The sequence below is a fragment of the Ochotona princeps genome, chromosome 4 (assembly GCF_030435755.1).
Source record: "Ochotona princeps isolate mOchPri1 chromosome 4, mOchPri1.hap1, whole genome shotgun sequence".
Taxonomy (NCBI): domain Eukaryota; kingdom Metazoa; phylum Chordata; class Mammalia; order Lagomorpha; family Ochotonidae; genus Ochotona; species Ochotona princeps.
The window spans coordinates 5,154,728-5,180,998 of record NC_080835.1 but is presented as its reverse complement, the minus strand read 5'-3'; the positions used below and the strand labels follow the sequence as shown (position 1 = coordinate 5,180,998).

Sequence of the window (26,271 nt, the reverse complement as noted above, 5' to 3'; positions counted from 1 at the left end):
TTTCTTTTTTTTTTTCCTTGAGTGTGAAGGGCTTCTCCGGGCTCCCACGCCGTCCCTGCAGAGGGCGTTCAGCGGCGACTGCCACGTACTTTGGAGAAAAGACTTTCTGTGACTGAAGACCGTGGCCTTGAGGCCCGGGGCCGTAGTCCGGCTTCCTCTCGGGGTGTCCGGAGCAGCACCCCGCGGGGCCCCAGGCCCGCCATGGCGGCGTCGGCACAGGTGCTCACCGAGGAGCTGCAGATCTTCGGCCTTGACTGGGAGGAGGCTGTGCCCGAGAGACGTGAGTCCGACCCCGGCCCCCGGTGCCCGCGCCTGGAGGTGGGGGTCCCGAGTAACAGGACCCTGAGCAACACGGGGAGTGTCGGGCAGGTGGAATTGGCGGCGGACATACAGCTCTTTAAAATGTATTTATTATTTTTTGCATTACTTGAATTTTTTTAATTGGTCCCTCCCTCGCCAAATTCACACACCTTATCGGAGTTATGGTGCAGAGCCAGGAGTCATCTCCCACATAGAATTCTTGCCCTGAGGCCGGCGTTGGGGCACTGCGGGTCAAGCCGCTGCCAGGGACACATCCCCTAGGGGCACTGGTCCAGCTCCCTGACCTTGGCCTGGGCTCACCGCCTTACTAGAATGGGCACTGTGCACTTGCCGCAGCCATTCGTCATTACTTTAAACAAACTGGAATGCAACCATGTTCATTTGTGATGTGAGTCCCTGGGCAGAGAACAGAACAGGCCAAGGCTTTGTGCGTACTCCCACATTCTCTCTGATTTGTGTATTTAGTTACTTGCGTCCACTGGTTCGCTCCCCAGGCCGGAGCCAGGAGCTTCTTCTGGGTCGTCCACTTGGGTGCCCAGGCACTCGGGCTACCTTCCGCTGCTTATCCCAGGCTGGTGTCGGGAGCTGGACCAGAAGTGGAGCAGTCGGTACATGCACTGGCACCCGTATAGGATTCTGTGGTCACAGGCCATGGCTCTCTACCCACCACTCCACACTGCTGACCTCTGTTTTTAAAGTTATATGAAAAAGGCCTGGCACAGTGGCTAAGTAGCTAAAGTCCTCACCTTGCATGTGCCAGGATCCCATATGGGTGCTAGTCATGTCCCAGCTAATCCACTTTCCATCCAGCTCCCTCCTTGTGGCCTGGGAAAGCAGTCGAGGACGGCCCGAAGCCTTGGGACCCTGTACCTGCATGGGAGACCCAGAAGAAGCTGCTGGCTGCTGATCAGCTCAGCTCTGGCCATTGTGGCCACTTGGGGAGCGAATCAGCACATGGAAGATCTTTCTTGATCTCAGATCTCTGTCTCTCCTCTCTGTAAAAATCTGCCTTTTGAATAATACATAAAATTAAAATTTTTACATAACTTTATTTTTTATTTATAGAATAGGCAGATTTACAGAGAGAAGGACAGAGATCTGCCATTCACTGGTTCACTCTCCAATTGGCCTCAACGGCCAGAGCTGAGCTGATCAGGAGCCGGGAGCCTCTTCCTGGTCTCCCACACAGGTGCAGGGTCCCAAGGACCTGGGCGTCCTCCACTGTTTTTCCAGGCCACAAGCAGGGAGCTGGAATGGAACTGGAGCAGCAGGGACACAAACCAATATTTGGGATGCCAGTGCCCAGGGTAGAGAGGATTAGCTGGTTGTACCACTGCACTAGCCCATTAAAGTTAATTGTTTTTTAAATATTTTGCTTATTTGAAAGGCAGAATTAGAGAGAACGCTTCCATCTATTGGCTCACTACGCACATGGCCACAGGCTGAAGCCGGGAACTGAAACTCCAGGTCTCCCGCATGGATGGCAGGGACCCAAGGCCTTGGGCTTTATTATTGCTTTTCTAGGCCTATTTGTAGGGAGCTGGATCAGAAACAGAACAGCCAGGCAAACCTGTGCTCTTGTGGGATGCTGGCATCACAGGTGGTGGTTTAACCCACTGTGCTGCACTGGTCCTGCACCATCTTTCCTTTTTTTTAAAAAGATGCATTTATTGGCCCAGCACGATAGCCTAATGGTTAAATCTTTGCCTTGCAACCGCCGAAATCCCATATGGACACTGGTTTATATCCTAAATACTCCACTTCCCTTCCAGCCCCCTGCTTGTGGCCTGGGAAAGCAGTGGAGGACGCCCCAAAGCCTTGGGACCCTGCACCTGCGTGGGAGACCCAGAGGAGGCTCCTGGCTCCTGGCTTCAGATTGGCTCAGCTCCGATCATTACGGCCACTTGGGAAGTGCACCAGCAGATGGAAGATTGTTCTGTTTCTCTTTTTCTCTGTAAATCTGCTTATTCTAAAAACATAAATCAATCTTAAAAAAAAAAAGATTTATTTTTATTGGAAAGTGAGACTTTACAGAGGAGAAGTGCTCACTGTATTCATGCTTTTGCTTCTATCCATTTCAAAAAGCACTTTTTTTCTTTTTAAAGATTTATTTATTTTTATTTGAAAGTCAGATTTACAGAGAGAGATCGTCCATCTGCTGGTTCACTCCCCAAACCGCCAAAATGACTGGAGTTTCTTCTGGGTCTCCTGTGTGGGTTCAGGGGTCCAAGCACTTAAGCTGTCCTCCGTCCTTCGCAGGCCGCAAGCAGGGAGCTGGATGAGCAGTGGAGCCAATACCTGGGTGGAATGCCACAGGTGGAAGATTGGTGTGCTGTGCCATCACACTGGCCCCACAGGAAGCATCTTTTTTTTTTTTTTTTTGGTAAGATTTATTTATTTTTGGGCCCGGCCGCGTGGCCTAGTGGCTAAAGTCCTCGCCTTGAACATGCCAGGATCCCATATGGGCGCCGGTTCTAATCCCGGCAGCCCCACTTCCCATCCAGCTCTCTGCTTGTGGCCTGGGAAAGCAGCCGAGGAAGGCCCAAAGCTTTGGGACCCTGCACCTGTGTGGGATACCCGGAAGAAGTTCCTGGTTCCCGGCTTCAGATCGGCGCAGCACTAGCCGTTGCTTGGGGGGGTGAATCATTGGACGGAAGATCTTCCTCTCTGTCTCCTCCTCTCTGTACATCTGACTTTGCAATAAAAAATAAATAAATCTTAAAAAAAAGATTTATTTTGGGCCCGGCGCAGTGACCTAGCGGCTAAAGTCCTCGCCTTGAATGCCCCGGGATCCCATATGGGCGCCGGTTCTAATCCCGGCAGCTCCACTTCCCATCCAGCTCCCTGCCTGTGGCCTGGGAAAGCAGTCGAGGACGGTCCAAGGATTTGGGACACTGCACCTGCGTGGGAAACCTGGAAGAGGTTCCTGGTTCCCGGCATCGGATCAGCGCGCACCGGCCTGTTGGGGCTCACTTGGGGAGTGAATCATCGGACGGAAGATCTTCCTCTCTGTCTCTCCTCCTCTCTGTATATCTGACTTTGTAATAAAAAAATAAATCTTTAAAAAAAAAGATTTATTTTTATTGCAAAGTCAGATATATACAGAGAGTAGGAGAGACGGAGAGAAATATCTTCTGTCTGATGGTTCATTTTCTATCCAATGGTTCACTGCCTAAGTAGTTACGATGGCCTGAGCTGAGCCGATCCAAAGCCAGGAGCTTCTTCCAGGTCTCCCGCGCAGGTGCAGGGTCCCAATGCATTGGGCCGTCCTCGACTGCTTTCCCAGGCCACAGGCAGGGAGCTGGATGGGAAGTGGAGCTGCCAGGATTAGAATTGACGCCCATATGGAATCCTGGCACGTTCTAGGCGAGGGCTTTAGTTGCTAGGCCACGGCTCCAGGCCCCACAGGAAACATCTTATTGGCCATGGGTTCAGAAGGCCACAGTGGCCTTCACCTTACCAAAGCCAGTGTCCATCATTTCCTCTTGGCTCCCAGGCCATCACCCCTGGGTTGTCTTCTGCTTTGTCACCCTTCTCACCTTGGCACCCACACCCCCATCTTCGCAGGGAGCTCCCGGGCTCAGGTCTGGGGTAGTGTCACCGCTCTAGGTTTCTCCCTCGGCCATCTCACCTGGACTCAGGGTTTTCGTGTTAGGTGTGTTTGCCAGCTGTCCCTAAGCTTACATCTCAGCGCACACGTCTTGCCTAACCGTGGGCAGGTGTGTCCAGCCACCTGCTTGGTAACATCTGCAGCCGGAAGTCTGGGACATGTTGGCCTCTGCGTGCAGAAAGCTCCAGCTCCGAGGGGTCGTTCTCGCCTCCTCCCTTTCTCAGGCAGTAGTGATTCCCCCTTAGGGGTGCACAGGCAGAAAATGCAAGCACCGGCCTCAGCCACCTCATGTTGGTCATCTCATCATGTTGGCCCGACCGCCAGGACCCCACCCTGATTCAGGCTGGCATCAGCTCTGATGGCCCTGAGTTGCCCAGCAGCAACCAGGGCGACCACGGTGTGTTCACTTGGTGGTGAGTGAGTGGCCCTCGCGCCTGGTGCCTAAGATGCTCCGTCCCCCGTTGGAGTGAGCGGTTTGATCCCCACGGCGAGATCCGCAGTGCGTTCCTGGCTGAGGAGGGAACCAAATGAAAACTCTCCCTCTTCATCCCCATCTCTCAGCCTTTCAAATGAATGAGTAACAAAAAGAAAAAAATAAATAACTAGGACAATGCCAGTGAGCTGGTTTGTAACTTGCTCAGAGTACTAGCGAGGCTAGTGACAGTGATGGGCAGTCTGTCCTCCCTTGCCATGTTCATCTCCTCACCTTCCTCACTCACTGCCCCCCGCCTCATGGCCCGGCTGGTCCTCCTGTGCCTGAAGGCTGCCCCCCTAGGGGTGTCTGGTTCACTCCTTCACCGCCTTCAAGTATGCACCCGTCAGTCACCTCCCCACCCAACTTCTGCATCGCACATTCAACTGTCTGTCTTTGCCTGCTTTAGTTAGTGCTTCCACTGTTCCCACAGCAGTGAAGCTCTGGGGGAGCGAGGATTCCTTTCTGTGTTGTCCCCAGCAGCTGTATCAGGGTCTGATACCAGTGGGTGATGATTACATAGTGACTGGATTAGAATGTCATAGTCCGTTTTCAAGGTCAAAGCTGCGAGGAGTGACGTCTGTCCCTCCGGTCCGGTTGTCGTTCCTGCAGTGGTGGAGCTTTGCGTCCTGTACGGACAGAGTGAGGAGGGCATGGTGAGCGAGCTTGTCGCCTTCTGCACCAGCACGTGTAAGATGAGCATCACCTCGGAGACCCTCGGTGCCTTTGAGCACGAGGTAAGGCCCGAACGGAGGCCAGCTCAAGCGTGTTGTGCCCTGGACCGGAGGGCTGTGGCTGGGCACTCGTCCTGGCCAGGCGTCCCAGTGTGAACGTGGGCAGATGACCTCACTCCCCGAGCCTCGGCCTCCCCTCCCTCACGGCTGTGTCGGTCACAGCTTTCGTGAAGCACCTAGAGCTGTGCCCGACGGGCGGAATGGCACTTTCAAGCCTGTGTGCTCAGTGCTTCGTACTATCTCGGGCTGTGGGGAACGTGCCCCAGGCTCGACGCTGTGGACGTAAATTCGCTGTTTTCTTCCTCAGTTTCTGAGCAAAAGGTTGTCCAAAGGCAGAGCCCGGCAGGGCCCCTCCAGGGACAGTGAGCACGCAGGCGCCAGGGACATCGTGTCCATCCAGGAGCTGTATCCTTTTCTGCCGAACCACTTTGCAGCAGGTCACGCTCCGGCTGCTGTAATCTGTCTGCGGTCGCGCCCGTGATTTGAACACAGTAAAATGGCCCGGTATTCAGTTTCTTCCTGTATTGGCCCTTGCCTCGGCAGAAGTTTACTGCTGTTTTCCTTAACCAGCGTCTTTAGAATTGAGGTGGAGGAAGAGGAGAGCCTGCTGAACGCATACACCACGCCCTCCAAGGTGAGTGTGCGGTGCTTGTTTTAATGACATTGATGGTCTGTGGCGGAGAAGCAGCCACCCCGAGGCAGCTTCCTGTCGGGGCGCATGCCTGGCGCCTCACAAGGGGCAGTCCTGTGACCATGCGCTTGTCACAACGAACACAGTCGCTGTTTGCTTGTTGTTCGACTTTTCTGTTTATTTATTGAAGATGCAGAGAGCTAGCTCCCTCCTGCTGCTTTATCCCCCAGTGAAGCCTGCAGCTGCCAGGGGCTGGAGCCAGGAGCTGGAACTCAGTCCAGGGGTCCTGGGTGGGTGGCAGGACGCCATTATATGAACCATTCCCCCCCCACGCTGGCTCGGCCTTGGGACTGGAAGGTCAGCACCAGGTCCAACCAGGGACTCCATGTGGAGCGCCCATGTCCTAACCGCCTTTATTTATTTATATATTTTAAGATTTATTTTTATTGCAAAAAGTCAGATATACAGAGAGGAGAGACAGGGAGGAAGATCTTACATCCAATGATTCACTCCCCAAGCGGCCGCAACGTCCAGTGCTGCGCTGATCCAAAGCCAGGAGCCAGGATCTTCCTCCAGGTTTCCCACGCGGGTGCAGGGTCCCAAGGCTTTGGGCCGTCCTCGACTGTTTTCCCAGGCCACAGGCAGGGAGCTAGATGGGAAGTGGAGTAGCCAGGATTAGAATTGATGCCCATATGGATCCCAGCACGTTCAAGGCAAGGACTTTAGCCATTAGGCTACCGCGCCAGATCCCCTAACCACCTTTTTCTCATGGCTGCCTGGCTTTGTATTCGGTGGAAATGCTGCAGTTAACTAATGTGATGTTGTGTTGTGGGCTCCCGTGGGAGAAGTCGCAGTGTAGGGTGCTGGGCAGCCTCGGCCCTGGGTCCAGTACCCGAGGCAGCTGTTGGGGAGCTGGATCAGAAGTGGGGCGGCCAGGACACAAACTGGTGCCACTGTGGGATTCCAGCGCTCACAGGGGGAGGATTAGCCAATTGAGCGGTTGTGCAGCCCCAAGAAAATGATTTTGTGAGAAAGTACTGCAGCTATCCGCCTGGAGGGCAGGACAGCCCCGTGTGTCCTGTGGAGTCGCTGGCGTAGCAGGTGCAGGTAGTGTGGGAATGAGGTTCTGCCTCAGGGGCTGGGCCATCTCCCAGTTTCTCCCTGCAGACTGTCCTCTGGAGCCCACAGCCTGGTGAAGGACACCTCATGGTCCCCCAACCCCCACTGCTCAGGGCGGGCATCCCCACAGCGTCCTTGAGTTCTGGTTTTCTGTCCCACCTTGCAACTCACTTTAGCTACTAGTCTTAAACCCTTCCAGAACTTGGTCCCCTCCCACCTCTGCCGCTGCCAGGGCCTCGGCCCGCACTCCCGCCGGGTGCCCAGCCTCTCTCTGTCCCACCCACCTCTCCCTGCTTGTGCGAAGCGCTCTGCGAGCTGGCCCGTCTCCCCAACCTCCTCTCCCTACTGTCCCCTCACTGCCTCTCTGCTCCCACCGTGCTGGTCCCTGCTTTTTGTTTTTTAAGTTTTATTTACTTAAAAGGCAGTTACAGAGGAGAGAGGGACATAAGTCTATTTTCATGTTAAAAAGTATCGTTTTTCCACAATACACCGTTTAGCACAAACCTGCGTCTTTTTTTTTTTTTTTAAAGATTTATTCATTTTATTACAGCCAGATATACACAGAGGAGGAGAGACAGAGAAGAAGATCTTCCATCCGATGATTCACTCCCCAAGTGAGCCGCAACGGGCCGATGCGCGCCGATCCGAAGCTGGGAACCTGGAACCTCCTCCGGGTCTCCCACGCAGGTGTAGGGTCCCAATGCATTGGGCCGTCCTCAACTGCCTTCCCAGGCCACAGGCAGGGAGCTGGATGGGAAGTGGAGCTGTTGGGACCAGAACCAGCGCCCATATGGGATCCCGGGGCGTTCAAGGCGAAGACTTTAGCCGCTAGGCCACGCCGCCGGGCCCGTCTTTTTTTTAAGATTTATTTATTTTTATTACAAAGTCAGATATACAGAGAGGAGGAGAGACAGAGAGGAAGATCTTCTGTCTGATGATTCACTCCCTAAGTGAGCGCAACAGCCGGTGCTGCGCCGATCTGAAGCCGGGAATCAGGAACCCCTTCCGGGTCTCCCACGCGGGTGCAGTGTCCCAAAACACTTGGGCCGTCCTCGGCTGCTTTCCCAGGCCACAAGCAGGGAGTTGGATGGGAAGTGGAGCTGCCGGGATTAGAACCGGCGCCCATATGGGATCCCGAGGTGTTCAAGGCGAGGACTTTAGCCACTAGGCCACGCCGCCGGGCCCAAACCTGCGTCTTCCTGTATGTTTTTGTGTTCCTCCCATGAGAGGGACACTGCTGGAGGAAGGAGTCTGGACGTGGCTCGCCTCTCTTGACCCGCACAAGGCCCAGGGTGGTTGTTGGCAGACGGGTCTTCTGGCAACTGACCGCTGCCTGGCACTGAGTAGACACACCCAGAATCACAGGACCCACCACAACATTGATCTGATCGGTGGCTCCACAGATCCAAATTTTTTCGTCTGTGTTTAGGTTGATCGATATATATGCAGTTGCAGATTCGTTTGCCTTTAAAGTAGATAGCCTTCTGGCTGAGTGAAATAACAGATGCAGGGCGTCCCACTGCTGCCATGGGAATGCCTGGGATGGAGACTGAGTTGGGAATCCGACTTTGTGACCGAGGAATCCAGAGTTGGATGGAAATGTTGAGCTGTGAGGAATGTGTGTAAAGCTCAGAGACGCAGGATGTGTGTGGGCTGGAGGCGCGTGGGGGGAGTCACAGGTTCGTCGTTTGGCCCAGCATCTGCTGGCCTGAACATTCACCTTCCCAGAGATGGGGGTTTGGCCTGACTGCCTGGCCTGGGCAGCTCTGCAGTGCGGCCGTGCCCCCCGCCACACTGGGGAACGTGCAGTGCGGCCGTGCCCCGACCACGCTGGGGAGCGTGCAGTGCGGCCGTGCCCCCGCCACGGTGGGGAGCGTGCAGTGGGCTGCCCCCATGGGGGTCCTCACAGGTGCGGTGGGCAGCTGTTGCTTAGCTCTGTACTCTGCTGTCTTAGCATAACAGACGTGGTGCCCTTTGTGGTTCACAGTGGCTGGGCCCACATCTAGTGGTAGCTGTACGTGTCCAAGCTTGTGAGCATGCTCCTGGGAGTGGGCCTGGAGGAGATGGGATCTCAAAGACAGAACCACCAGGGTCAGCCCCTCCTGCACCCATGTCTTGCCACAGTGTCTTCTGCCTAAACTCTCCCTACTACACAGCGGCACTGTAGGGAACTATAGCCCATCATCGATCAGAAGAATTGTTGGAAGAAAACTTTGAAAGACTGTCATTATGGCATAGTGGGTAGAGCCACTGCCTGTGACAACATCCCATGTGGTGCTGATTTGTGTCCCAGCATCTCTGCTTGGATCCAGCTCCCTGCTAATGGTTAGCCTAGGACAAGTAGCAAAGGACGGCCCAAAGCCTTAGGACCCTGCACCCACGTGGGAGACCCGAGAGAAGCTCCTGGCTCCTGGCTTTTGATCAGCTCAGCTCTGGCCATTGTGACCACTTGGGGAGCGAAGCAGCAGATGGGAGATTTTTGAATTGAATCTGTTTCTCCTCCCTTCTCTCTGTAAATCTGCCTTTTCAATAAAAATAAATAGATCTTTTAAAAAGTGAACAGGTGGATAAGAAATTTTCCCCCAACTTCCATCCCACTGATTCTCGAATGAATGAATGAATGAATGAATGAATGAATGAATGAATGAATGAATGAATTTATTTTAAATCTATCTGACCTAATCTCCCCAGTAAAGATTCTTCTGAAAGAATGGAGCTAGTTGTAGCTTGTGTTGCAGCTGTGTGGTTCTGGTCTCTGGAGTCTGGTGTGCGCTGATCACTAGGGGGCAGCATAGAGTGCCCGACTGGGCAGTCAGGAGGCGCTGGGCTGGGAGAGCTTCCTGGCTGCCCTCTGGCCCAGGAGGTCCGTCTTTCTTGTGTTACACTCAGTTATCCCAGAGGGGACAGCAGGTCTCTCTGGACTGTGGATTTCATCCTTCATTCCAAACTTTGGATTCTTGATGATGAGCCAGCCAAAAAAAAAAAAAAAAAAAACCCAAGCCCAGGAGTGCCCCTCAGTGAGGTGTTGGCTCGCTGCTCTCCCAAGCATGAACTCAGCCCTCGCATCTGCCTGGAGCCAGCCCCTGCTTTAATTTTGAAAACGTGTGGTGGATTTTGCCAAAACGAGCCTGGATGTGGTCCTGTCCCTTCTCAGGAGAAGTGTGTATTGCATAACTGCAGGCTGTTGTGCTGCGGCGAGCAGGGAGGGCGGGCCGGCACAGCTTCCCACCTGGCTGGGCTTCTTGGAACGCTGTGCGTTTTCATAATTGCCTTCAGAATGGGGTGTGATGGTTAATGCTGTGGCGTAGCTGCAGCCTTCCCCTCACAGTTCTGCTTGGAAGGAGGGAGCCCAGGGAGAGAGCCAACCTTCTTGTCGGGTACCGTCTGCCCTTGTCAGGGCCTGCACCCTTCATCAGTGACCTGGATCTCAAGTGACTGCCCTTGGGATTTCTCTCTCGCTTGTAGGGCTCTCAGAAGCGAGCTATCACGACCCCAGAAACACCTCTGACCAAGAGGACCGTGACTACACGGAGCCCCCATCAGCTCCTCTCCCCATCCAGCTTCTCTCCAAGGTATGGCTGGTGACTCACCCAGCTGCCCCAGCGCAGCCCCTCCCCAGAGTAACTGATTAACTGCATGGCCTGCAGAGCCAGTGGCCCTGCCTCCTGGGCTGGCTTTTCCTTTGTGGAAAATTACTGTTTCTCACGGCAATTAAGGAAACTCACTTTCCACCCACTTTCCTAGATCAGGAGCCGATAGCGCCCTGAGTACAACCTGTCTGTCCAGAAGTCCTGGGCTTGGACTCTGGCCAGAGAACACCCACAGGCTTCACCTGCTCCTGCTAGTTGGTGTTTTGCTGGGTTTTGTTTCTTCTTTGTTTTCAATCAAAAGTATTTATTCTTCAAAAGAGAAATCACATTTCTTTGTTCATAATGTTGTATAACCCTTTTCTTACTCCTTGCTCAGGTTACAACTAGTCCGTGAGTCTTCACTGCCTGGGTTCATCCCTGCCCCCACCCAGGAGATCAGGATGGTTCCTGGAAGTCCACAGAGGGCATGTCTGATGTGGGAAAGTCAAGTGTGGTGTGGAAAGGAGGGCGCCCCTATAGCACTGCCCATGGTGGAGGGCAGAGGGCACCCCTATAGCACTGCCCATGGTGGAGGGCAAAGGGCACTCCTACAGCACTGCCCATGGTGGAGGGCAGAGGGCACTCCTACAGCACTGCCCATGATAGAGGGCAGAGGGCGCCCCTATAGCACTGCCCATGGTGGAGGGCAGAGGGTGCTCCCGTCAGCACTGCCTATGGTGGAGGGCAGAGGGCACTGCCCATGGTGGAGGGCAGAGGGCACCCTGACAGCGCTGCCCAGGGCAGAGGGCGCCCCGTCAGCGCTGCCCTCGGGGGAGAGACTCAGGAGCCCTCACTGTCAGGAGTTACTACCTTTTCTAGACTAACCAAAACCTCAGATTTTCCCAACTCTAGCCCTTTTTTTTTTTAAGATTTTTTTTTTTTTATTGGAAAGTCAGATATACAGGGAGGAGGAGAGACAGAGAGGAAGATCTTCTGTCCTGATTTACTCGCCAGATAACTGCAAAAACTGGAACTGAACCGATATGAAATCAGGGGCCAGGAGTCTCTTTCAGGCCTCCCACGTGGGCGCAGGGTCCCAAGGCTTTGGGCTGTCCTCGACTGCCTTCCCAGGCCACAAGCAGGGAGCTGGATGGGAAGTGGAGCTGTCGGGATTAGAACCGGCGCCCATATGGGATCCCGGGGCTTTTAAGGCAAGGACTTCAGCTGCTAGGCCACGCCGCCGGGCCCTACTCTGCCTTTTAAATAAGTAAATTTAAAATAAATTTACTTTATTGTGGGCCTGGCACAATAGCCAAGTGGCTAAAGTCCTTGCCTTGCATGCGCCAGGGAGCCATATGGGTGCCAGTTTGTGTTCAGAGTAGGGCCCGGCGGCGTGGCCTAGCAGCTGAAGTCCTTGCCTTAAAAGCCCCGGGATCCCATATGGGCGCCGGTTCTAATCCCAACAGCTCCACTTCCCATCCAGCTCCCCGCTTGTGGCCTGGGAAAGCAGTTGAGGAAGGCCCAATGCATTGGGACCCTGCACCCGCGTGGGAGACCTGGAAGAGGTTCCAGGTTCCCGGCATCGGATCGGCACGCATCGGCCCGTTGCGGCTCACTTGGGGAGTGAATCATCAGATGGAAGATCTTCCTCTCTGTCTCTCCTCCTCTGTGTATATCTGGCTGTAATAAAATGAATAAATCTTTAAAAAAAAAAAAAGGCAGAGTAATAGAGTGACAGGTCTTTCATCTGATTGATGGCCCAGATGGCTGCAGCATCTGGGGCTGGGCCAGGTTAAAGCCAGGCACTTCATCCAGGTCTCCCGATGGGTGACCAGAACAGAAACACTTGGGCCATCGCCTGCTGCCTCCTAGGGCATGCCTTAGCAGGAAGCTCGAAGGGAAAGGGAGTGGCCAGGACTAAATCCAGGGGCTTCGGCACAGATGGCCCAGCCACGCCGCCAACCACCCCAGCTCTTTCACTTTAGAACAGCAGGGACACAGGCCCTGCAGTCATCCGAGACAGGTGCCCGTTGGGTTACAGAGGAGGATTAGAACAGCGGGGACACAGGCCCATCAGTCATCCGAGACAGGTACCCATTGGGTTACAGAGGAGGATTAGAACAGCGGGGACACAGGCCCTGCAGTCATCCGAGACAGGTGCCCATTGGGTTACAGAGGAGGATTAGAACAGCGAGGACACAGGCCCTGCAGTCATCCGAGACAGGTGCCCGTTGGGTTACAGAGGAGGATTAGGCTTTCAGGCAATCCAGACTGCAGGGAGTTCGCAAGCAGCTTCAGGAAATAAGCTGTCTAGTTTACTTATAAAGGTATCAGTCTTTGAACCTGGTGCATAGGGATGGCTCTCAAATGGGCCTTTGCCTTCACAGGAGTTAAGTTTTCAGAGCACACATGGCTTTGATGCCTGTGGGCCTGCTTATATGTGAGCGCGTCTCATCGCGTCTGGGCCTGCGGTCATGAGCGCCCAACAGCTTCACAGAGCAGAGCCAGAGGTGGGTGACATGCCATGTCGTCATGTTTATAGCCCCTCGTAATGCTGGCATCAGAAGCAGGCCTGTGATTCATGGAAGGAACTGCTGAGCCTGCTGTCCGAGGCGGGCTTGTCCAGCTCGTCTTTGGGAGCCTACCTTTGGACCTGAGGGCTGCGTGTGGGCCTTAACTAAAGCCGATTTCAAACAGAGCTCTCATGCTGTGTCCACAAGCACAGGATCTGGGAGATTCGGTGTCATGCAGGCAGCTGGGCAACATCACTTGTGCCTGGAGATGGAATCTACTGATCAGCTGAAGGAGACGGGAGAGCTGGCTGCGGAGCCCCGGAGAACGGAGGGTTCGCCAGCCGCTGGCTGCTGTTTGCTCACCCCTGCTCTGCCTCCCAGCATGGGAAAACAACTCAGTTTCTTTTACTGATGTTTCACCTTGGGAGTTTTCTTTTTGCCCAGCAACATTTGGCCTAGTTCCGGGCTCACAGGAGCTTTTAATACATGCAAAATGTTGATAAGCAGAAAAGAATAGCCTGTGTGGCGCTTACTTTTTCACCAACTCAGTTTGGGTTTTGTTCTGTTCCCAGAGAACTACCTTTTAAGTATGTTTCTCTGCACTTTCCGAAACGTGTCTGCTTTTCCTCCTTCTGCCTGATGTTCCTCGGCCCCTCACTCCTGGCACTCCTGGCATTCCTGACATTCCTAAAAGGTCTGACCGAGTCCAGCCTATCAGGTGGATTAGATTTATAGCCTGGGAGGCCAGCTTTGCCCCCCAGCTGTTTCCAAAAAGTAGCCTCATTTTATTCCCGTCTCCCTCTAGATGTGAGTGTAGTAATGCTGATCTGTTTTGCTTCCAATTAGCGCTACACCCTCTCAGAAATACAACTCACGAAATAACCAGGGGGAAGTGGTTGCCTCTTTTGGCTCCGTCCAGGGCGTGTCTTGGTCTGGAAAAGGAGGTGCCGGAAACATCAGCCTGAAGGTCCTGGGGTACCCCGAGCCTCTCACCGGGAGCTACAAGTCCATGTTCCAGAAGCTCCCCGACATTCGAGAAGGTGATTGTTTCTGTCACTGTGGACTGGGGTAGAGTAAGGGGCTCATCTGGGGCCAGCCAGCCGAGCAGGTTCCCAGCTGCCTTTGAATAGGATCAGTGGGCATCCTGTCCATGGAGGGACAGTGGGAGATAGTGCCAGTCCTCTCCCAAGTCACATGCCGGTGACAAAAGCCTGAATAATAAGGGAACTTACAGGCCTTCCCAGCGCCCTGGAGGTGCCCTCTGCGGCTTGATTTGAACTTCCAGAAGCCACAGGGACACCCAAACGACCGGAAGTCTCAAGAGCAGGGAGGAGGACTGCTACTGGCTTCCGGGGTCAGGCCGGACAGTGTCCTGAGCCAAGCAGCAGGCCACGTTCAGCACGCGGGCTGGGGGCAGGGGTTAGGTTTGAGCAGCCTGGCAGCCCTGGCAGCCCTTCCACACCTGTGACAGCCAGGCACTGGTTTCTCTTCCTGAGCCATGCTAACGCTCTGTCACCTCCGGCGTTGCAGTTCTGATTTGCAAGATTGAAGAGCTTGGCAGTGAACTCAAGGAACACTATAAGATTGAGGCCTTTACTCCTCTCCTCGTCCCGGCACAAGTAAGAGAGGTTTTCACAGGGGGTTTTCATTTGTTTGTTCTTTAAGATTTATTTTTATTTATTTGAAAGAGCTATAGAGTGAGCGGTCTTCCATCCTCTGGTTCACTCCCCAGGTGGCTGCCACAGCCAGAGCTGAGCCAGACCAAAGCCAGGAGCTTCATTCCCATCTCCCACGTGGTGCAGGGGCCCAAACCCTTAGGCCATCTACCACTGCACGGCCAGGCACACTGGCAGGGAGCTGGATTGAAAGGGCAGCAGCCAGGACAGGAATCGCCAAGGAGGATGGCGAGATTGTGGGTGGTGATTCTATCTGTTATACCATCACTCCGGCCTCTAGAACCTTTTTTTTTTTTTAAGATTTTTTTTTTTTTTTTTTTTGGAAAGGCAGATGTGCAGAGAGGAGGAGAGACAGAGAGAAAAATCTGTCCGATGGTTCACTCCCCAAGCAGCCGCAAATGCTGGAGCTGAGCCAATCTGAAGCCAGGAGCCTGCCAGGAGCTGCCGGGATTAGAACTGGCGCCGATATGGGATCCCAGCGCATTCAAGGCGAGGACTTTAGCTGCTAGGCCACACCGCCGGGCCCATGGAACCATTTTTAATCTAAAGAGAAATAATGTCTTAGAAGATTCTTTAGGTTCATGTATCACTAATTTACGTTTAGAAAAGGATGACAAGTTGGGGAAGATACCTAAAACCACATTCTCTCCAGGAGTTTGGGGAGGAAGTCGAGAAGAGACAGAACTGCAGTTACATGAGAAGGATTCGAATTGGGCCTGGCCGCGTGGCCTAGCGGCTAAAGTCCTCGCCTTGAACGCCCCAGGATCCCATATGGTCACCGGTTCTGATCCTGGCAGCTCCACTTCCCATCCAGCTCCCTGCTTGTGGCCTGGGAAAGCAGTTGAGGACAGCCCAAAGCTGTCGGAAGATAAGTCTTTTTTTTTTTTTTTTTAAAGATTTATTTTTATTACAAAGATATACAGAGAGGAAGAGAGACAGAGAGGAAGATCTTCCGTCCAATGATTCACTCCCCAGGTGAGCGCAACAGCCGATGCTGCGCCAATCCGAAGCTGGGAACCAGGAACCTCTTCCAGGTCTCCCACGTGGGTGCAGGATCCCAAGGCTTTGGGCTGTCCTCGACTGCTTTCCCAGGCCACAAGCAGAGAGCTGGATGGGAAGTGGAGCTGCCAGGATCAGAACCGGTGACCATATGGGATCCCGGGGCGTTCAAGGCGAGGACTTTAGCCGCTAGGCCACGCGGCCGGGCCCGGAAGATAAGTCTTAAAAAAAAAAAAAAGGGTTCGAATTCCTCTCTGCTCCCCCGCGTGGGAGAGGACGGAGGAAGTGATGGAGATTACAGCTCACATAGGAAGAACATCCTGTCCAGAGGCAGTGAGCTGCAATGGGGAGGATGTGGCTCTGGAACCAAACTGGGCTTCCAACCCAGACGTCACCCTCCGACGTCGACTTGGCCGGCTCACTGTGGCTTGTCCTCGTCTGGACAGCAGGGACAGTAGCACCCTCTCCATGGCTGTGAGGCAAAGACAAGTGTGCACATGTCAGCTTTCAGGACAGGGTCAGTGGCTGCTGAGCTCTACCCGTCCAAGGACATGGGGGTCAGCCGGGGATTGGGGCAAGCCCCCTTGCTGGAGATGCTCACGCTGAGCGGGGTGGGGGTCTGCTGTCCCACGGACTCATTCAAGTGTCACAAACTCGGTGCCAGGAGCCTGTCACTGTGCTGGGACAGATCGGCTGTGACAGCAACGGGAAGCTAAACAGCAAGTCTGTGATTCTCGAGGGAGACCGAGAACATTCGTCCGGCGCTCAAATCCCTGTGGATTTATCCGAGTTGAAAGAATATTCTCTGTTTCCTGGACAGGTGAGATGGGAGGTGCTCACCCGGCTGCGGGCGTGCTGTGGGCAGCTGTCTCTGCTCTCTGCCCTGTGCTGTGAGGTGCGGCTGCCTGTGCCCAGGAGCTGGCACTCTATAGGGATTCCACTTCTCTATGTGTGCTCTGACCCTGACTTTGAGATCCAGCTGCCCAGCTCTGCCCCAGCACATATGTGGCTGTGGGCCAGTTTAGATGTTTGATCTAAACCATGCTGTCTTCATAAGTGAGGATAATGACTCTTACTTCATAGGACTGTGGTGAAAATTAGATCATCCGTGGACAGCATAATTAGTATTACTAATACAGCACTTTCGCTTGTTTTCCAGAAAAGTACTCTTAAGTTTACACTTAGCAAGTGAGAATAGCTGGACAATTGTTTTAGTTGCATCAGAGTCTTTTATCCCTGACCTGTCATCTATGTCTCCTGTTTAGCAATCCTGCTTTGTTTCTCATCTTGCAGGTTGTGGTTATGGAAGGAACCAACACCACTGGCAGGAAGCTTGTTGCCACCAAGCTGTACGAGGTATGCAGCCCCCACCCCCCCGGGCTGGTCGAAGCAGGCTGGGTATGTGCAGTCCTTGTAAGAGCCCGCATGCTGGTCAGTCAGTCCTCTGTGGAGTGGGAGCTGCATCAGCGGGATAGCACACTGTCCCTGTGGAGGACTGGGAAGTCCATGCTGCAGGCCTCCCAGGCCACATAGGTGTCTCAGGGAGTCAGTTCAGCCGTGCCCATGCAGAGCAGCCACACAGAGCTGGTGAGTGACTGACTCTGACCCAATTCCTATAAAACTTGCTTGAGAAGAATGGGCTGTAGCCACATTTGGTCCCCGGGCCTCATTTTACCTATTTCTGCCACAGACCACAGATCTCCAGATGTTCATAAAATGTCTGGAAAAGCAACAGAGTGTTGCACCCTGAGGCCTCAGACACCTGGACCCCCCCAGCAAGTAGTTGATTTGCTGCTCTGGGCAGTATGAAAACGTAGCAGATCACCTTGGTGCTGCAGGCCCTGAGGTCAGGAGCAGGGTGGAGGCCCATTCCTCTCTCCGCTCTACCCTATGTAGCCATGCTCACATGTCAGGCCCACCCGTTCCCTGACCCAGGTAGTGGCTGGTGCAAGACCTCAGTGGAACTTTCTTCCTGTTTTTAAGGGTGTGCCACTTCCGTTCTACCAGCCCTCAGAAGAGGATGAAGGTAAGTCATGGTTTAAAACTCACCTTGCCAACTGCAGGACTGCACCTCTTCGGGCCCCAAGAAAGCTGCAGGAGCTTGTGGAGAACGGCAGGCGGCTGGGTCACAGGTCAAGGTCACAGGCCTGGGCCATGGCTGATGGGGACTTGGAAGTCACTTGGAGTGTCTTTGATATCCTGGACTGGCCGCTGGAGGCGGAAGAGGATGTTGGTAGGGAAATGATTGTGTCAAGATAAACACAGTTCAGTTGACAGATACACTGACGTTGGTTTCTGAATTGTTGTTCAGTTGACAGATACACTGACACTGGTTTCTGAATTTGGATGACAGTCCCCTGGTCACCTAATGTCAGGATGGCACTCGATGAGACATACTTAGGTGATCCTCTGTCGCTGTGGCTTTTCTAAAACTGTGAAGTTAACCTAAAACTTAAAATTCTATCAAAAAAGAATTTCTGATGTTACTTGGTAACTGATCATAATGAAGAATAAACATTTTTACAAACTTTGCCACAAAGTATTTCCGAGCATTTTCAAACTTTATGTATTTATTTTATTTGAAAAGCATATTTACAGAGAGGAGAGACAGAGAGATCTTCCATCTGCTGGTTGACGTCACCAGTGCCTGCAACAGCCAAAGTGAGCCCATCCAGAGCCAGGAGCCAGGAGCTTTATATATAGATACATAGACGTAACTTTTATTTTTTTAATAATCATTACATAGTAGATCATGGTGGGAAGGATTGAGGTTTAGGGAAAATTGGGTGAATTATTGCTTCCAAATTTGCCAATTCTTGTTGTTGCTGGGGGAAGGGGGAGAGACAAAGGGGGAAACCACTCGTGACTTTCCACACGTCCCAGTACCCAGGGATGAAGAACCGCCACCTCATATTCACCCAGTCTCAAAGTGGACATATTCCGAGGGTTCTGTCCAAGTGGCTTGGATAGTTCTGAAATGCTGTGGATTTCACTGATCCAAGGATGATGTCGCCCTCCCAATGTCCATTGGCTCCATTCACCGAGATTTTTTTGCTGTGGCGTAGCAGCTAAAGTCCTCGCCTCACACACAACAGGATCCCATATGGGCGCCAGTTCTAATCCTGGCAGCTCTGCTTCCCATCCAGCTCCCTGCTTGTGGCCTGGGTAAGCAGTCGAGGACAACCTAAAGCCAGGAACTTCTTTATGTCCCCCACACAAGTGCAGAGCCCCAAGGCTTTGGGCCATCCTTGACTGCTTTCCCAGACCAGTGACTTCAGTTTTAATTTACTGACATCCCAACATGGAACATGTTCAACATGTTCCATGGAACATCCCAACATGTTCAAATGGAAACTTCCAGAAATAAATAATCCCTGTTAGATTGCACACCATTGGGACTAGTGTAGTAAAGCCTAGTACCATTCCTTATCCTGTCCTTTGTGCAGTGTGTCCATGCTATGTACACTACCTATGCATTAGTTCCTTAGCAGGAAACTGTACCGGAAGCAGAGGAACCAGGACTCGAACCAGGCACTCAGATGTGGGCTGCAGGCATCCTAGCAACAACTTACCCAGGGTGCCTAATGCCTCTCCCAAGTCCCTTTTCCTTTCCCCTCCTCTCCTCCGCTCCCCTTCTCTTCCTTCTCTCCTCTCCCCTACTCCCCTTCTCCCCACCCCTCCTCGTCTCTCCTCTCCTGCTCTTACTCTCTTCTCTCCTTCCCTTCTGAGAGCTCCCATTCACTCATTTCTGCCCAAACGCCCACACTGACCAGGGCTAAGTCGGGAGCCAGGTCCCTCACTTGGGTGTTATAGGCACAGTTACAGCCTCTCCTGTCACCACTGCCCCCCACGACATCCTGCAATCCTTTGTGTGTCAGATTTGGAGCAGAGCATGGTGCTGGTTGCCTGTGGGCCGTACACCACGTCTGACACCATCACGTATGAGCCCCTCCTCGATCTGATCAGCATCATCAACCGGGACCGGCCAGATGTGTGCATCCTGGTAAGAGGCCCTGGGCAGCCCACGGGGAAGCCTGGGGAGCCAGCCTGAGAAAGGGGGCTTCATGAAGGTTAAGTCTATAGGAGGCACATCAGTCAGTCTGTTTGAAAGGCGTAATTACAGAGAGGTCCTCCATGTGCTGATTCCCTCCCCAAATGGCCACAGCAGCTGGGGCTGCACCAGACCGAATCCAGGAGCCAAGAGCTCCTTCTGGGTCTCCCACATGGGAACAGAGGCCCAAGCACTTAGACCATTCTCCTCTGCTTTCCCTGGTGCATTAGCAAGGATCTGGATGAGAAGTAGAGCCACTAGGACTCAGATTAGTGCCCATATGGGATGCCAGTATTTCAGGGAGTAAACTAACTTGCTGTGCCACACGCCATCCCCCTAAACTCAGGTTAGAGTATTACTCGGCATAGTAGTCATTTTTCATTGATAGATTTAGAAAGTGGGGAAAAAAAAGTGAGAAAAAGCCCAATGTTATGGGGGTGGGATGGCTGAGAGGCAGTGGAACAAGCCGTGGCTCCTGGGACCACCCTCCATCCAGGACTCCGATGCTCTGCCCGTGAGATTGGCTGACCCTTCCCCTCCTCCGTTTACTAACTGTCCCCGAGTTCTTCAGGTAGCGTGTGGAGATGAGTAGGCCCTGGGTGGGGACCTGCCAGAAGAGATTGTCCGGAGGGTTTGCAGCCACCTGTGGTCCTGACAGCTGCTTTGGGTCTTTGTTTCCCCTCTGTCACAGTTGGGTCCCTTCCTGGATGCCAAGCATGAGCAGGTGGAGGTGAGTACAGGCCGGGCGCAGGGGAGGGCTGGATGCTTGCAACCATTCAAACTCAGCATTTCATGGTTTTTTATTTTTGTTGTTTTTTTTCTTAAGATTTATTTATTTCTATTGGAAAGTCTGATCTACAAAGAAAAAGATCTTCATCTGTTGGCTCACTCCCAAGTGTTTGCAACAGCCAGAACCAATCTGAGGCCAGGAGCCAGGAACTTCCTCTGGGTCTCCCACACAGGTGCAGGGTCCCAAAGCATTGGGCTGTCCTCAGCTGCTTTTCCAGGCCACAGGCAGGGAACTAGATAGGAAGTAGAGCAGCCACGACACGAACCAGTGCCCATATGGGATCCCAGTGCAGGCAAAGTGAGGACTGTAGCCACTAGGTTACCACACTGGCCCTGGAAAGACAGATTTGTAACAAAAGAAGAGACAGAGAGATCTTCCATCCATGGTTCATTTCCCAAATGGCCAGAGCTGAGCCAATCTGAAGCTAGGAGATGGGAGCTCCTTCCGGGTCTTCCACATGGGCACAGGGACCCAAGCACTTGAGCCATCTTCCTTCCTGCTTTCCCAGGTGCAGATAGCGAGATTTGAAGTGGAGCAGCTGGGACTTGAACCAACACTTGTGTGGGATGCCAGCACTGCAGGCTGAGGACTAGCATACATAGCACTACACTGCTCCTGTTTTTACCTTTTTTTAAAAAAAGATGTGTGGGCTTAGCGCAATGGCTCAGTAGCTAAATCCTCACCTTGCATGCACCAGGATCCCATATGGGTGCCAGTTCGTATCTTGGCTGCTCCACTTCCCATCCAGCTCTCTGCTTGTGGCCTGGGAAAGCATTCAAGGATGGCCCAAGTCTTTAGGACCCTGCACCCACATGGGAGGCCCGGAAAGGCTCCTGGCTTCAGATCAGCTCAGTTCTGGCCATTGTGGCCACTTGGGGAGTAAACCAGCAGATGGAAGATCTATCTTTCCTTCTCTGTAAATCTGACTTTCCAATAAAAATAAATGAATATTTAAAAAAAAAAAAAGATCTTGTATTTGAGGGCTCTTTTCTCAAAATACAAGACCGCCTGGCAGCTGGGGTGGGGACTGGGGCCAGTCTGTCTCTGTGTCCCTTAGTTGGTGGTGCTGGCACCACAGCAGAGTAGCTGCAGGCCTCCCTGGGCTGCAGGGCTGCCCCTGGAAGGACCTGCCCTGGCCGCCCCTTCCTGGAACAGCTCTACATCCAGGGCCAGGGCCTCCTTCCTGGCCCCTCCACCTTCCACAAGAGAGGACCAGGGCCCTGAGCCCCTCCACAGGCTGTGCTGGAGAGAAGTGACTCGGCTCCGGCTCAGCTCTCGCTTTAGAGCTCCGCTTTTCCACACCTGCCAGCCCGGGGCTCCTTGCCCAGCCTCCGGCGTCTGGCAGTCAGACGCTTGACCTGTCTCCTCTCCTTTCTTGCAGAACTGTCTCCTGACAAGTCCATTTGAAGATGTCTTCAAACAGTGTCTCCGTACAATCATCGAAGGAACGAGAAGGTCAGAGTTCAAAGGACAGGCCAGCGCCTAGCTCTTCCCAGGGTCCCCGTAAAGTAGAAGCTGAAACCGCAGAAGTGCTGGTTGCGCTGCCTCTGATCCTTCATGGATCACAGGGGACCCTTGAACTTGGAGTGCCACAGGCAAAGGGAGGAGGCATCTTTGTGAAGCGCGAAGATAAACACACTTGAAAGGAAGGGACGGTGTGGCTCTGCGCCTCCTGCAGCACACGGCTTCCTTATCCTGGTCCCTTTCCTGTAAACTGCGACCCATGGGAAGCTGCTGCTTCCGGGAGGTTCTGAGGTGTGCTAGGATGACTTACACAAAAGTGTCTTGGGTTGGGGTGACCCCAATCCTTCCTCTGACTCACTGCTTCCCTGTGTTCTGTGGGGCGCTGCCAGGGCCCAGAGTGGGAGGTGGGGGGAGGGACTGCCTACTGCCGGTGGGCGGGGAGCTCTCCTATCTATGCCACAGCTCATAGCCAGACAGTGAGAGGCCAGGGCAGCAATGAGAGCCCCACCAGGAAGAGGGTAATGCTATAAGTAGAAAGTTCAGGAAGCTGACACACTTACTTACTGTGCCTTTTCCCCAGTGCAGGCGTGCAGGCGTTTGAAAGGAGTTGGTGTAGGTGACAGATCCCTTCCGGGTTTGGTTGCTGGGAGCTGAGCTGACAGCAGTCGGCTGAGGTCCGGCCTTCGCAGGCCAGTCTGGGACAGAGGTGGTTTTGTTGCTTCTTAAATGTGTTTGAAAAGCAGAGTCAGGAGACTGAGGCAGCAACAGAGATTACCGCATCCTCCACTTTGTTCCCCAAATGGCCACAACGGGTAGGACCCTGCCAGACCAGACCCAGGAATCCAGAGCTTCTCCCAGGTCTCCCATGGGGGTGCAGCGGCAGTGCATTTGGCTCCGTCCCCCTCTCCCTCCCTGCCCATCCCCATTCCCTCCCCCTCTTCCTGCTGGTGAGGGTGGCACAAGTGCCTGCCCTCAGTTTCCCCAGCTCTGTCATGACCTGGGTCAAGTTCATCGAAGCAGAGTGCTTAGAGAGCCTTGGGAGATAGCCCCCTGAGAGGTGCAGACTGTGCCTACTCTCAGCAGCCCCGGGCTGGTGGGGACAGTAGCTGCCCCTGCGCTGGCTGGTGCCCAGCGTGGGGGTGAGTTCTGGTTTGAGTTCCTCGCCTCCGGTGGTGTTGACAGTGATACAAACAAGGAACAGATTCGGCTTTGTTCCCTGGGGCGAGGGCCCGGCGCCACCAGGCGCTTTCATCAAGGCCAGTGTGTGTCCCGGGGTGGGGCAAGCCGCCCAACCTCCCAGACACCATAGATAACTTGGCCCTCAGGTGGGGCGCTTCCCAGCCAGGCTTTGAACTGGGCAGAGCTCAGCGGAGCCCCACCATCTGAGGGAGCGGCTGGGACCCTCCCACATGACGTGCGTGGTTGTGCAATGCTGAAGCATAGTTGGAATTTTCTTTTTGATCCCTTCACTTGTAGCCAGTTTGTCGCGGGCGGGAGGAGGACAGGTCTTTCTCCCTTTACTGCAGCTTTTAAACCTGCAGGGAGCCAGCAACTGTCCCTTGCCAGCTGCGCCTCCGTCTTTCACATCTGGAGTGTCCAGGCCACTCACAAGGCTCTAGCGCCCAGATGGTGGGAAGGGCCACTCATACTAATCACAGCATGCCCCTCCAGGCCCCAGGATTCAGAGCTGGCCTGCAGAGCACCTTGGCTCTCCAGTGCCCGCTGTGGTTCACCCCACAATCAGAGGTGACACGTGTGACGTTGGCAGCTGTCAGCAGCCCCTTACCACACAGGAAGACACCTGTGCCTGGCGCTGCATTAGGTGCCGTGGTGCATTTTGGGTGTGCCCAGATGTAAAGAGCCCACGTGTGGTTTAAGACAGGCCCTTAGCTAGGATAGCTGTGGAGCCAGGGAGAGGAGCAGTCGGTCCCTCGGGTGACAGCCTCTCCCGCATTTGGTCCCGTCCTGCCACCCACAAAGGCCGTGTCTGCGTCGCCTGTGCTGCTATGCTGCGTTTCCTCCACCGGTGCATGTGGTCTGCTGAGCCAGACTTGAGTGCACGCTGCCCGCGGGAGCTGCCAGAGCGCCGGCCTCCCTGCCCCAGAGGTGCCCTTCCTCAAGGGCCCGCGGTGGCTCAGCCCAGAGTTTCTGCTCTGAAGGCGGCCTCGGGGTCTGAGGGGCACATGGGCTTCTCTGAGGAGAGGGCCCGCCCTGAGGCCAGGTTCTTCAGCCTAGTCTTTGATTTTCTGTATCTCAGTTTCCTCTTATGCCCTCAAGCAGTTGTCTCCCTGCCCTGTGCCCTTACGGGATGTCACCTGGCCGTGAGGTGACTGGGTGGTCAGGGTCTCTCCAGATGAAGGTGAGCGGGCAGGTGGAAGGCATTGTCCCCTGGGGGGCATCTCCACACACTCCCACTGGGGTCCGGTGCCCAGCCCCACTCCTTCAGCCGCTCACCTCCTCCTCCCTCCCGTGCAGCTCTGGCTCCCACCTCGTCTTTGTGCCATCACTCCGGGACGTGCACCATGAGCCCGTGTACCCACAACCGCCCTTCAGCTACTCGGAGCTGTCTCAGGAGGACAAAAAGGTACGGGCCGACATGGTCGGGCCGCCAGCCTGGGCAGAGAGGCCCTGTGGGTGCTAGCAGGCTAAGGTGATCTTGCTGTGTGTGGGTTTAGTTCCTTGTGCTCCTTGGGGACCACCGCCCCGACACACACACTCCCCCAGGGAGAAGGTTTCTGGCTGGGCATGCAGGCATCTGTTCCCACCTCTCCTCCCACAGCGCGTGCAGTTTGTGTCCGAGCCCTGCAGCCTCTCCATCAATGGCGTGATCTTCGGCTTGACGTCCACTGACCTGCTGTTCCACATGGGGGCCGAGGAGATCAGTAGGTGAGGAGGGGGTCCCCTCCCCACAGTGCAGCCCCAGTAGAGCAGGGGTCCCTGAACTCTCCGAGGCTTTCTGGGCGCTGTGGGTCAGCCGTGTGGGTCCATGTCACTTGGAGATGCCCCAGGGGCTGGAAACTAGAGTCTGTCCCCACCTCTCTGCCTCGCCTTCCCTCCCCAGTTCTTCCGGAACTTCAGACAGATTCAGCCGGATCCTCAAGCACATCCTGACCCAGCGGAGGTGAGCCCACCTGCCCGGGAGGAGAGGACCTGGGCCCCCAGCTCCATGAGGGATGGGTCGGCAGCATCAGGGCATGGCACCCTGGGGCAGACAGCGACGGCTCAGCCGGCACCCACTCCTCACTTCTCTCTCTGTCCTGCAGCTACTACCCGCTCTACCCTCCCCAGGAGGACACGGCCATCGACTATGAGAGCTTCTACACCTACGCTCAGCTGCCCGTCACCCCAGATGTCTTCATGGTCCCCTCAGAGCTGAGGTACTTCGTGAAGGTGGGTTTCAGCTTATGCTCTCTAGAAGCCCCGGAGCCACCCCAGCACAGGTCTGCTACTCAGCCAGTGGCCCCGTGCCTCGCATTGGGCCTCATTGCGGAGCAGAGGGAGGTTGGGACTAAATGGCAAATCTGCTGGGAACCACTACTGAAGACAGGCGTCCCGGTGGTCCCCGGCCGGTGGCCATGTTAGGGCCCAGTGGTGCCAGGCAGGCCCTCACGGTGGCTGTCATAGCGCTGTGTCAGGTGACTGGGTCCTGTGTCTGCCCACCTCAGCTTGGCCCCCGACTGGGCACCCGCCCACACTGGTGCCCCTCTTCCCAGACCAGAACCAGGCCACCCACCAGCTCAGTGGTTCCCATGTGGGAAAACAATGGACAAAGAGCACAGATTGTCCCACGCTGGGGACTAGCTGTCACCCTGCCCGCCCACCTCCTTAAGGGACCTGTGGTTTGTAGGTTCACGTGTGGCCACCTGCTTCCCCATGTGGGGCCATCCCAGGGATCCCAACGTTGAGTGACTCTGCCACCTGACCCACTGCCTTGCCTTCCCTTCCCAGGATGTCCTCGGCTGCGTGTGTGTGAACCCCGGGCGCCTCACCAAGGGCCAAGTGGGAGGCACCTACGGCCGCCTCTACCTCAGGAGACCACCAGTGGATGGCGAGGGCAGGCGGGGTCCCTGTGTCGCTGCCCAGGTGGTCAGGATCTGAGGCCCCCAGTCATTTCCTTTGCCCCTGGCACAGCCCACACAGGTGCCTGTCAGCTTGAACTTTTCCTCCAGAAGGCAGCTCTGTCTTTAAAGTGGACATGTGATGTCCAAAAGTGAATGGCTGTGGTGTGGCCGAAACAGTCCGGAAGGCTCTGTGATCATCTGTGTGAATCAGCCACCCGCATAGCTGGAGCATGAATAACAGGGAATTCTGGGTGATTCTGA

At 54.5% G+C, this 26,271-nt stretch overlaps 1 protein-coding gene across 2 annotated transcripts; it reads left to right on the top strand.

Moving 5' to 3' along the window:
• On the top strand, positions 1-26,271 carry POLA2 (DNA polymerase alpha 2, accessory subunit). Of its 2 annotated transcripts, XM_004596685.3 has the most exons (18): positions 1-280; positions 5,016-5,140; positions 5,445-5,542; positions 5,717-5,771; positions 10,353-10,459; positions 13,816-14,009; positions 14,500-14,588; positions 16,309-16,464; positions 16,938-17,000; positions 17,628-17,670; positions 19,523-19,647; positions 20,387-20,425; positions 21,867-21,940; positions 24,425-24,533; positions 24,729-24,835; positions 25,011-25,070; positions 25,213-25,339; positions 25,898-26,271. In XM_004596685.3, the coding sequence occupies exons 1-18, from the start codon at positions 202-204 to the stop codon at positions 26,045-26,047; spliced, it is 1,800 nt and encodes a 599-aa protein (XP_004596742.2). In that variant the 5' UTR covers positions 1-201; the 3' UTR covers positions 26,048-26,271. The 2 variants fall into 2 exon arrangements, with proteins under 2 accessions (XP_004596742.2, XP_058518778.1); XM_058662795.1 differs by lacking the exon at positions 16,309-16,464.

Bases quoted from the DNA above. Each gene is read 5' to 3' on its own strand.
- POLA2 (XM_004596685.3), top strand. From the start codon at position 202: ATGGCGGCGTCGGCACAGGTGCTCACCGAGGAGCTGCAGATCTTCGGC. The intron at 5,543-5,716 runs GTATCCTTTTCT...CAGCGTCTTTAG, and splicing joins ATCGTGTCCATCCAGGAGCT to AATTGAGGTGGAGGAAGAGG. The intron at 25,340-25,897 runs GTGGGTTTCAGC...TTCCCTTCCCAG, and splicing joins AGCTGAGGTACTTCGTGAAG to GATGTCCTCGGCTGCGTGTG.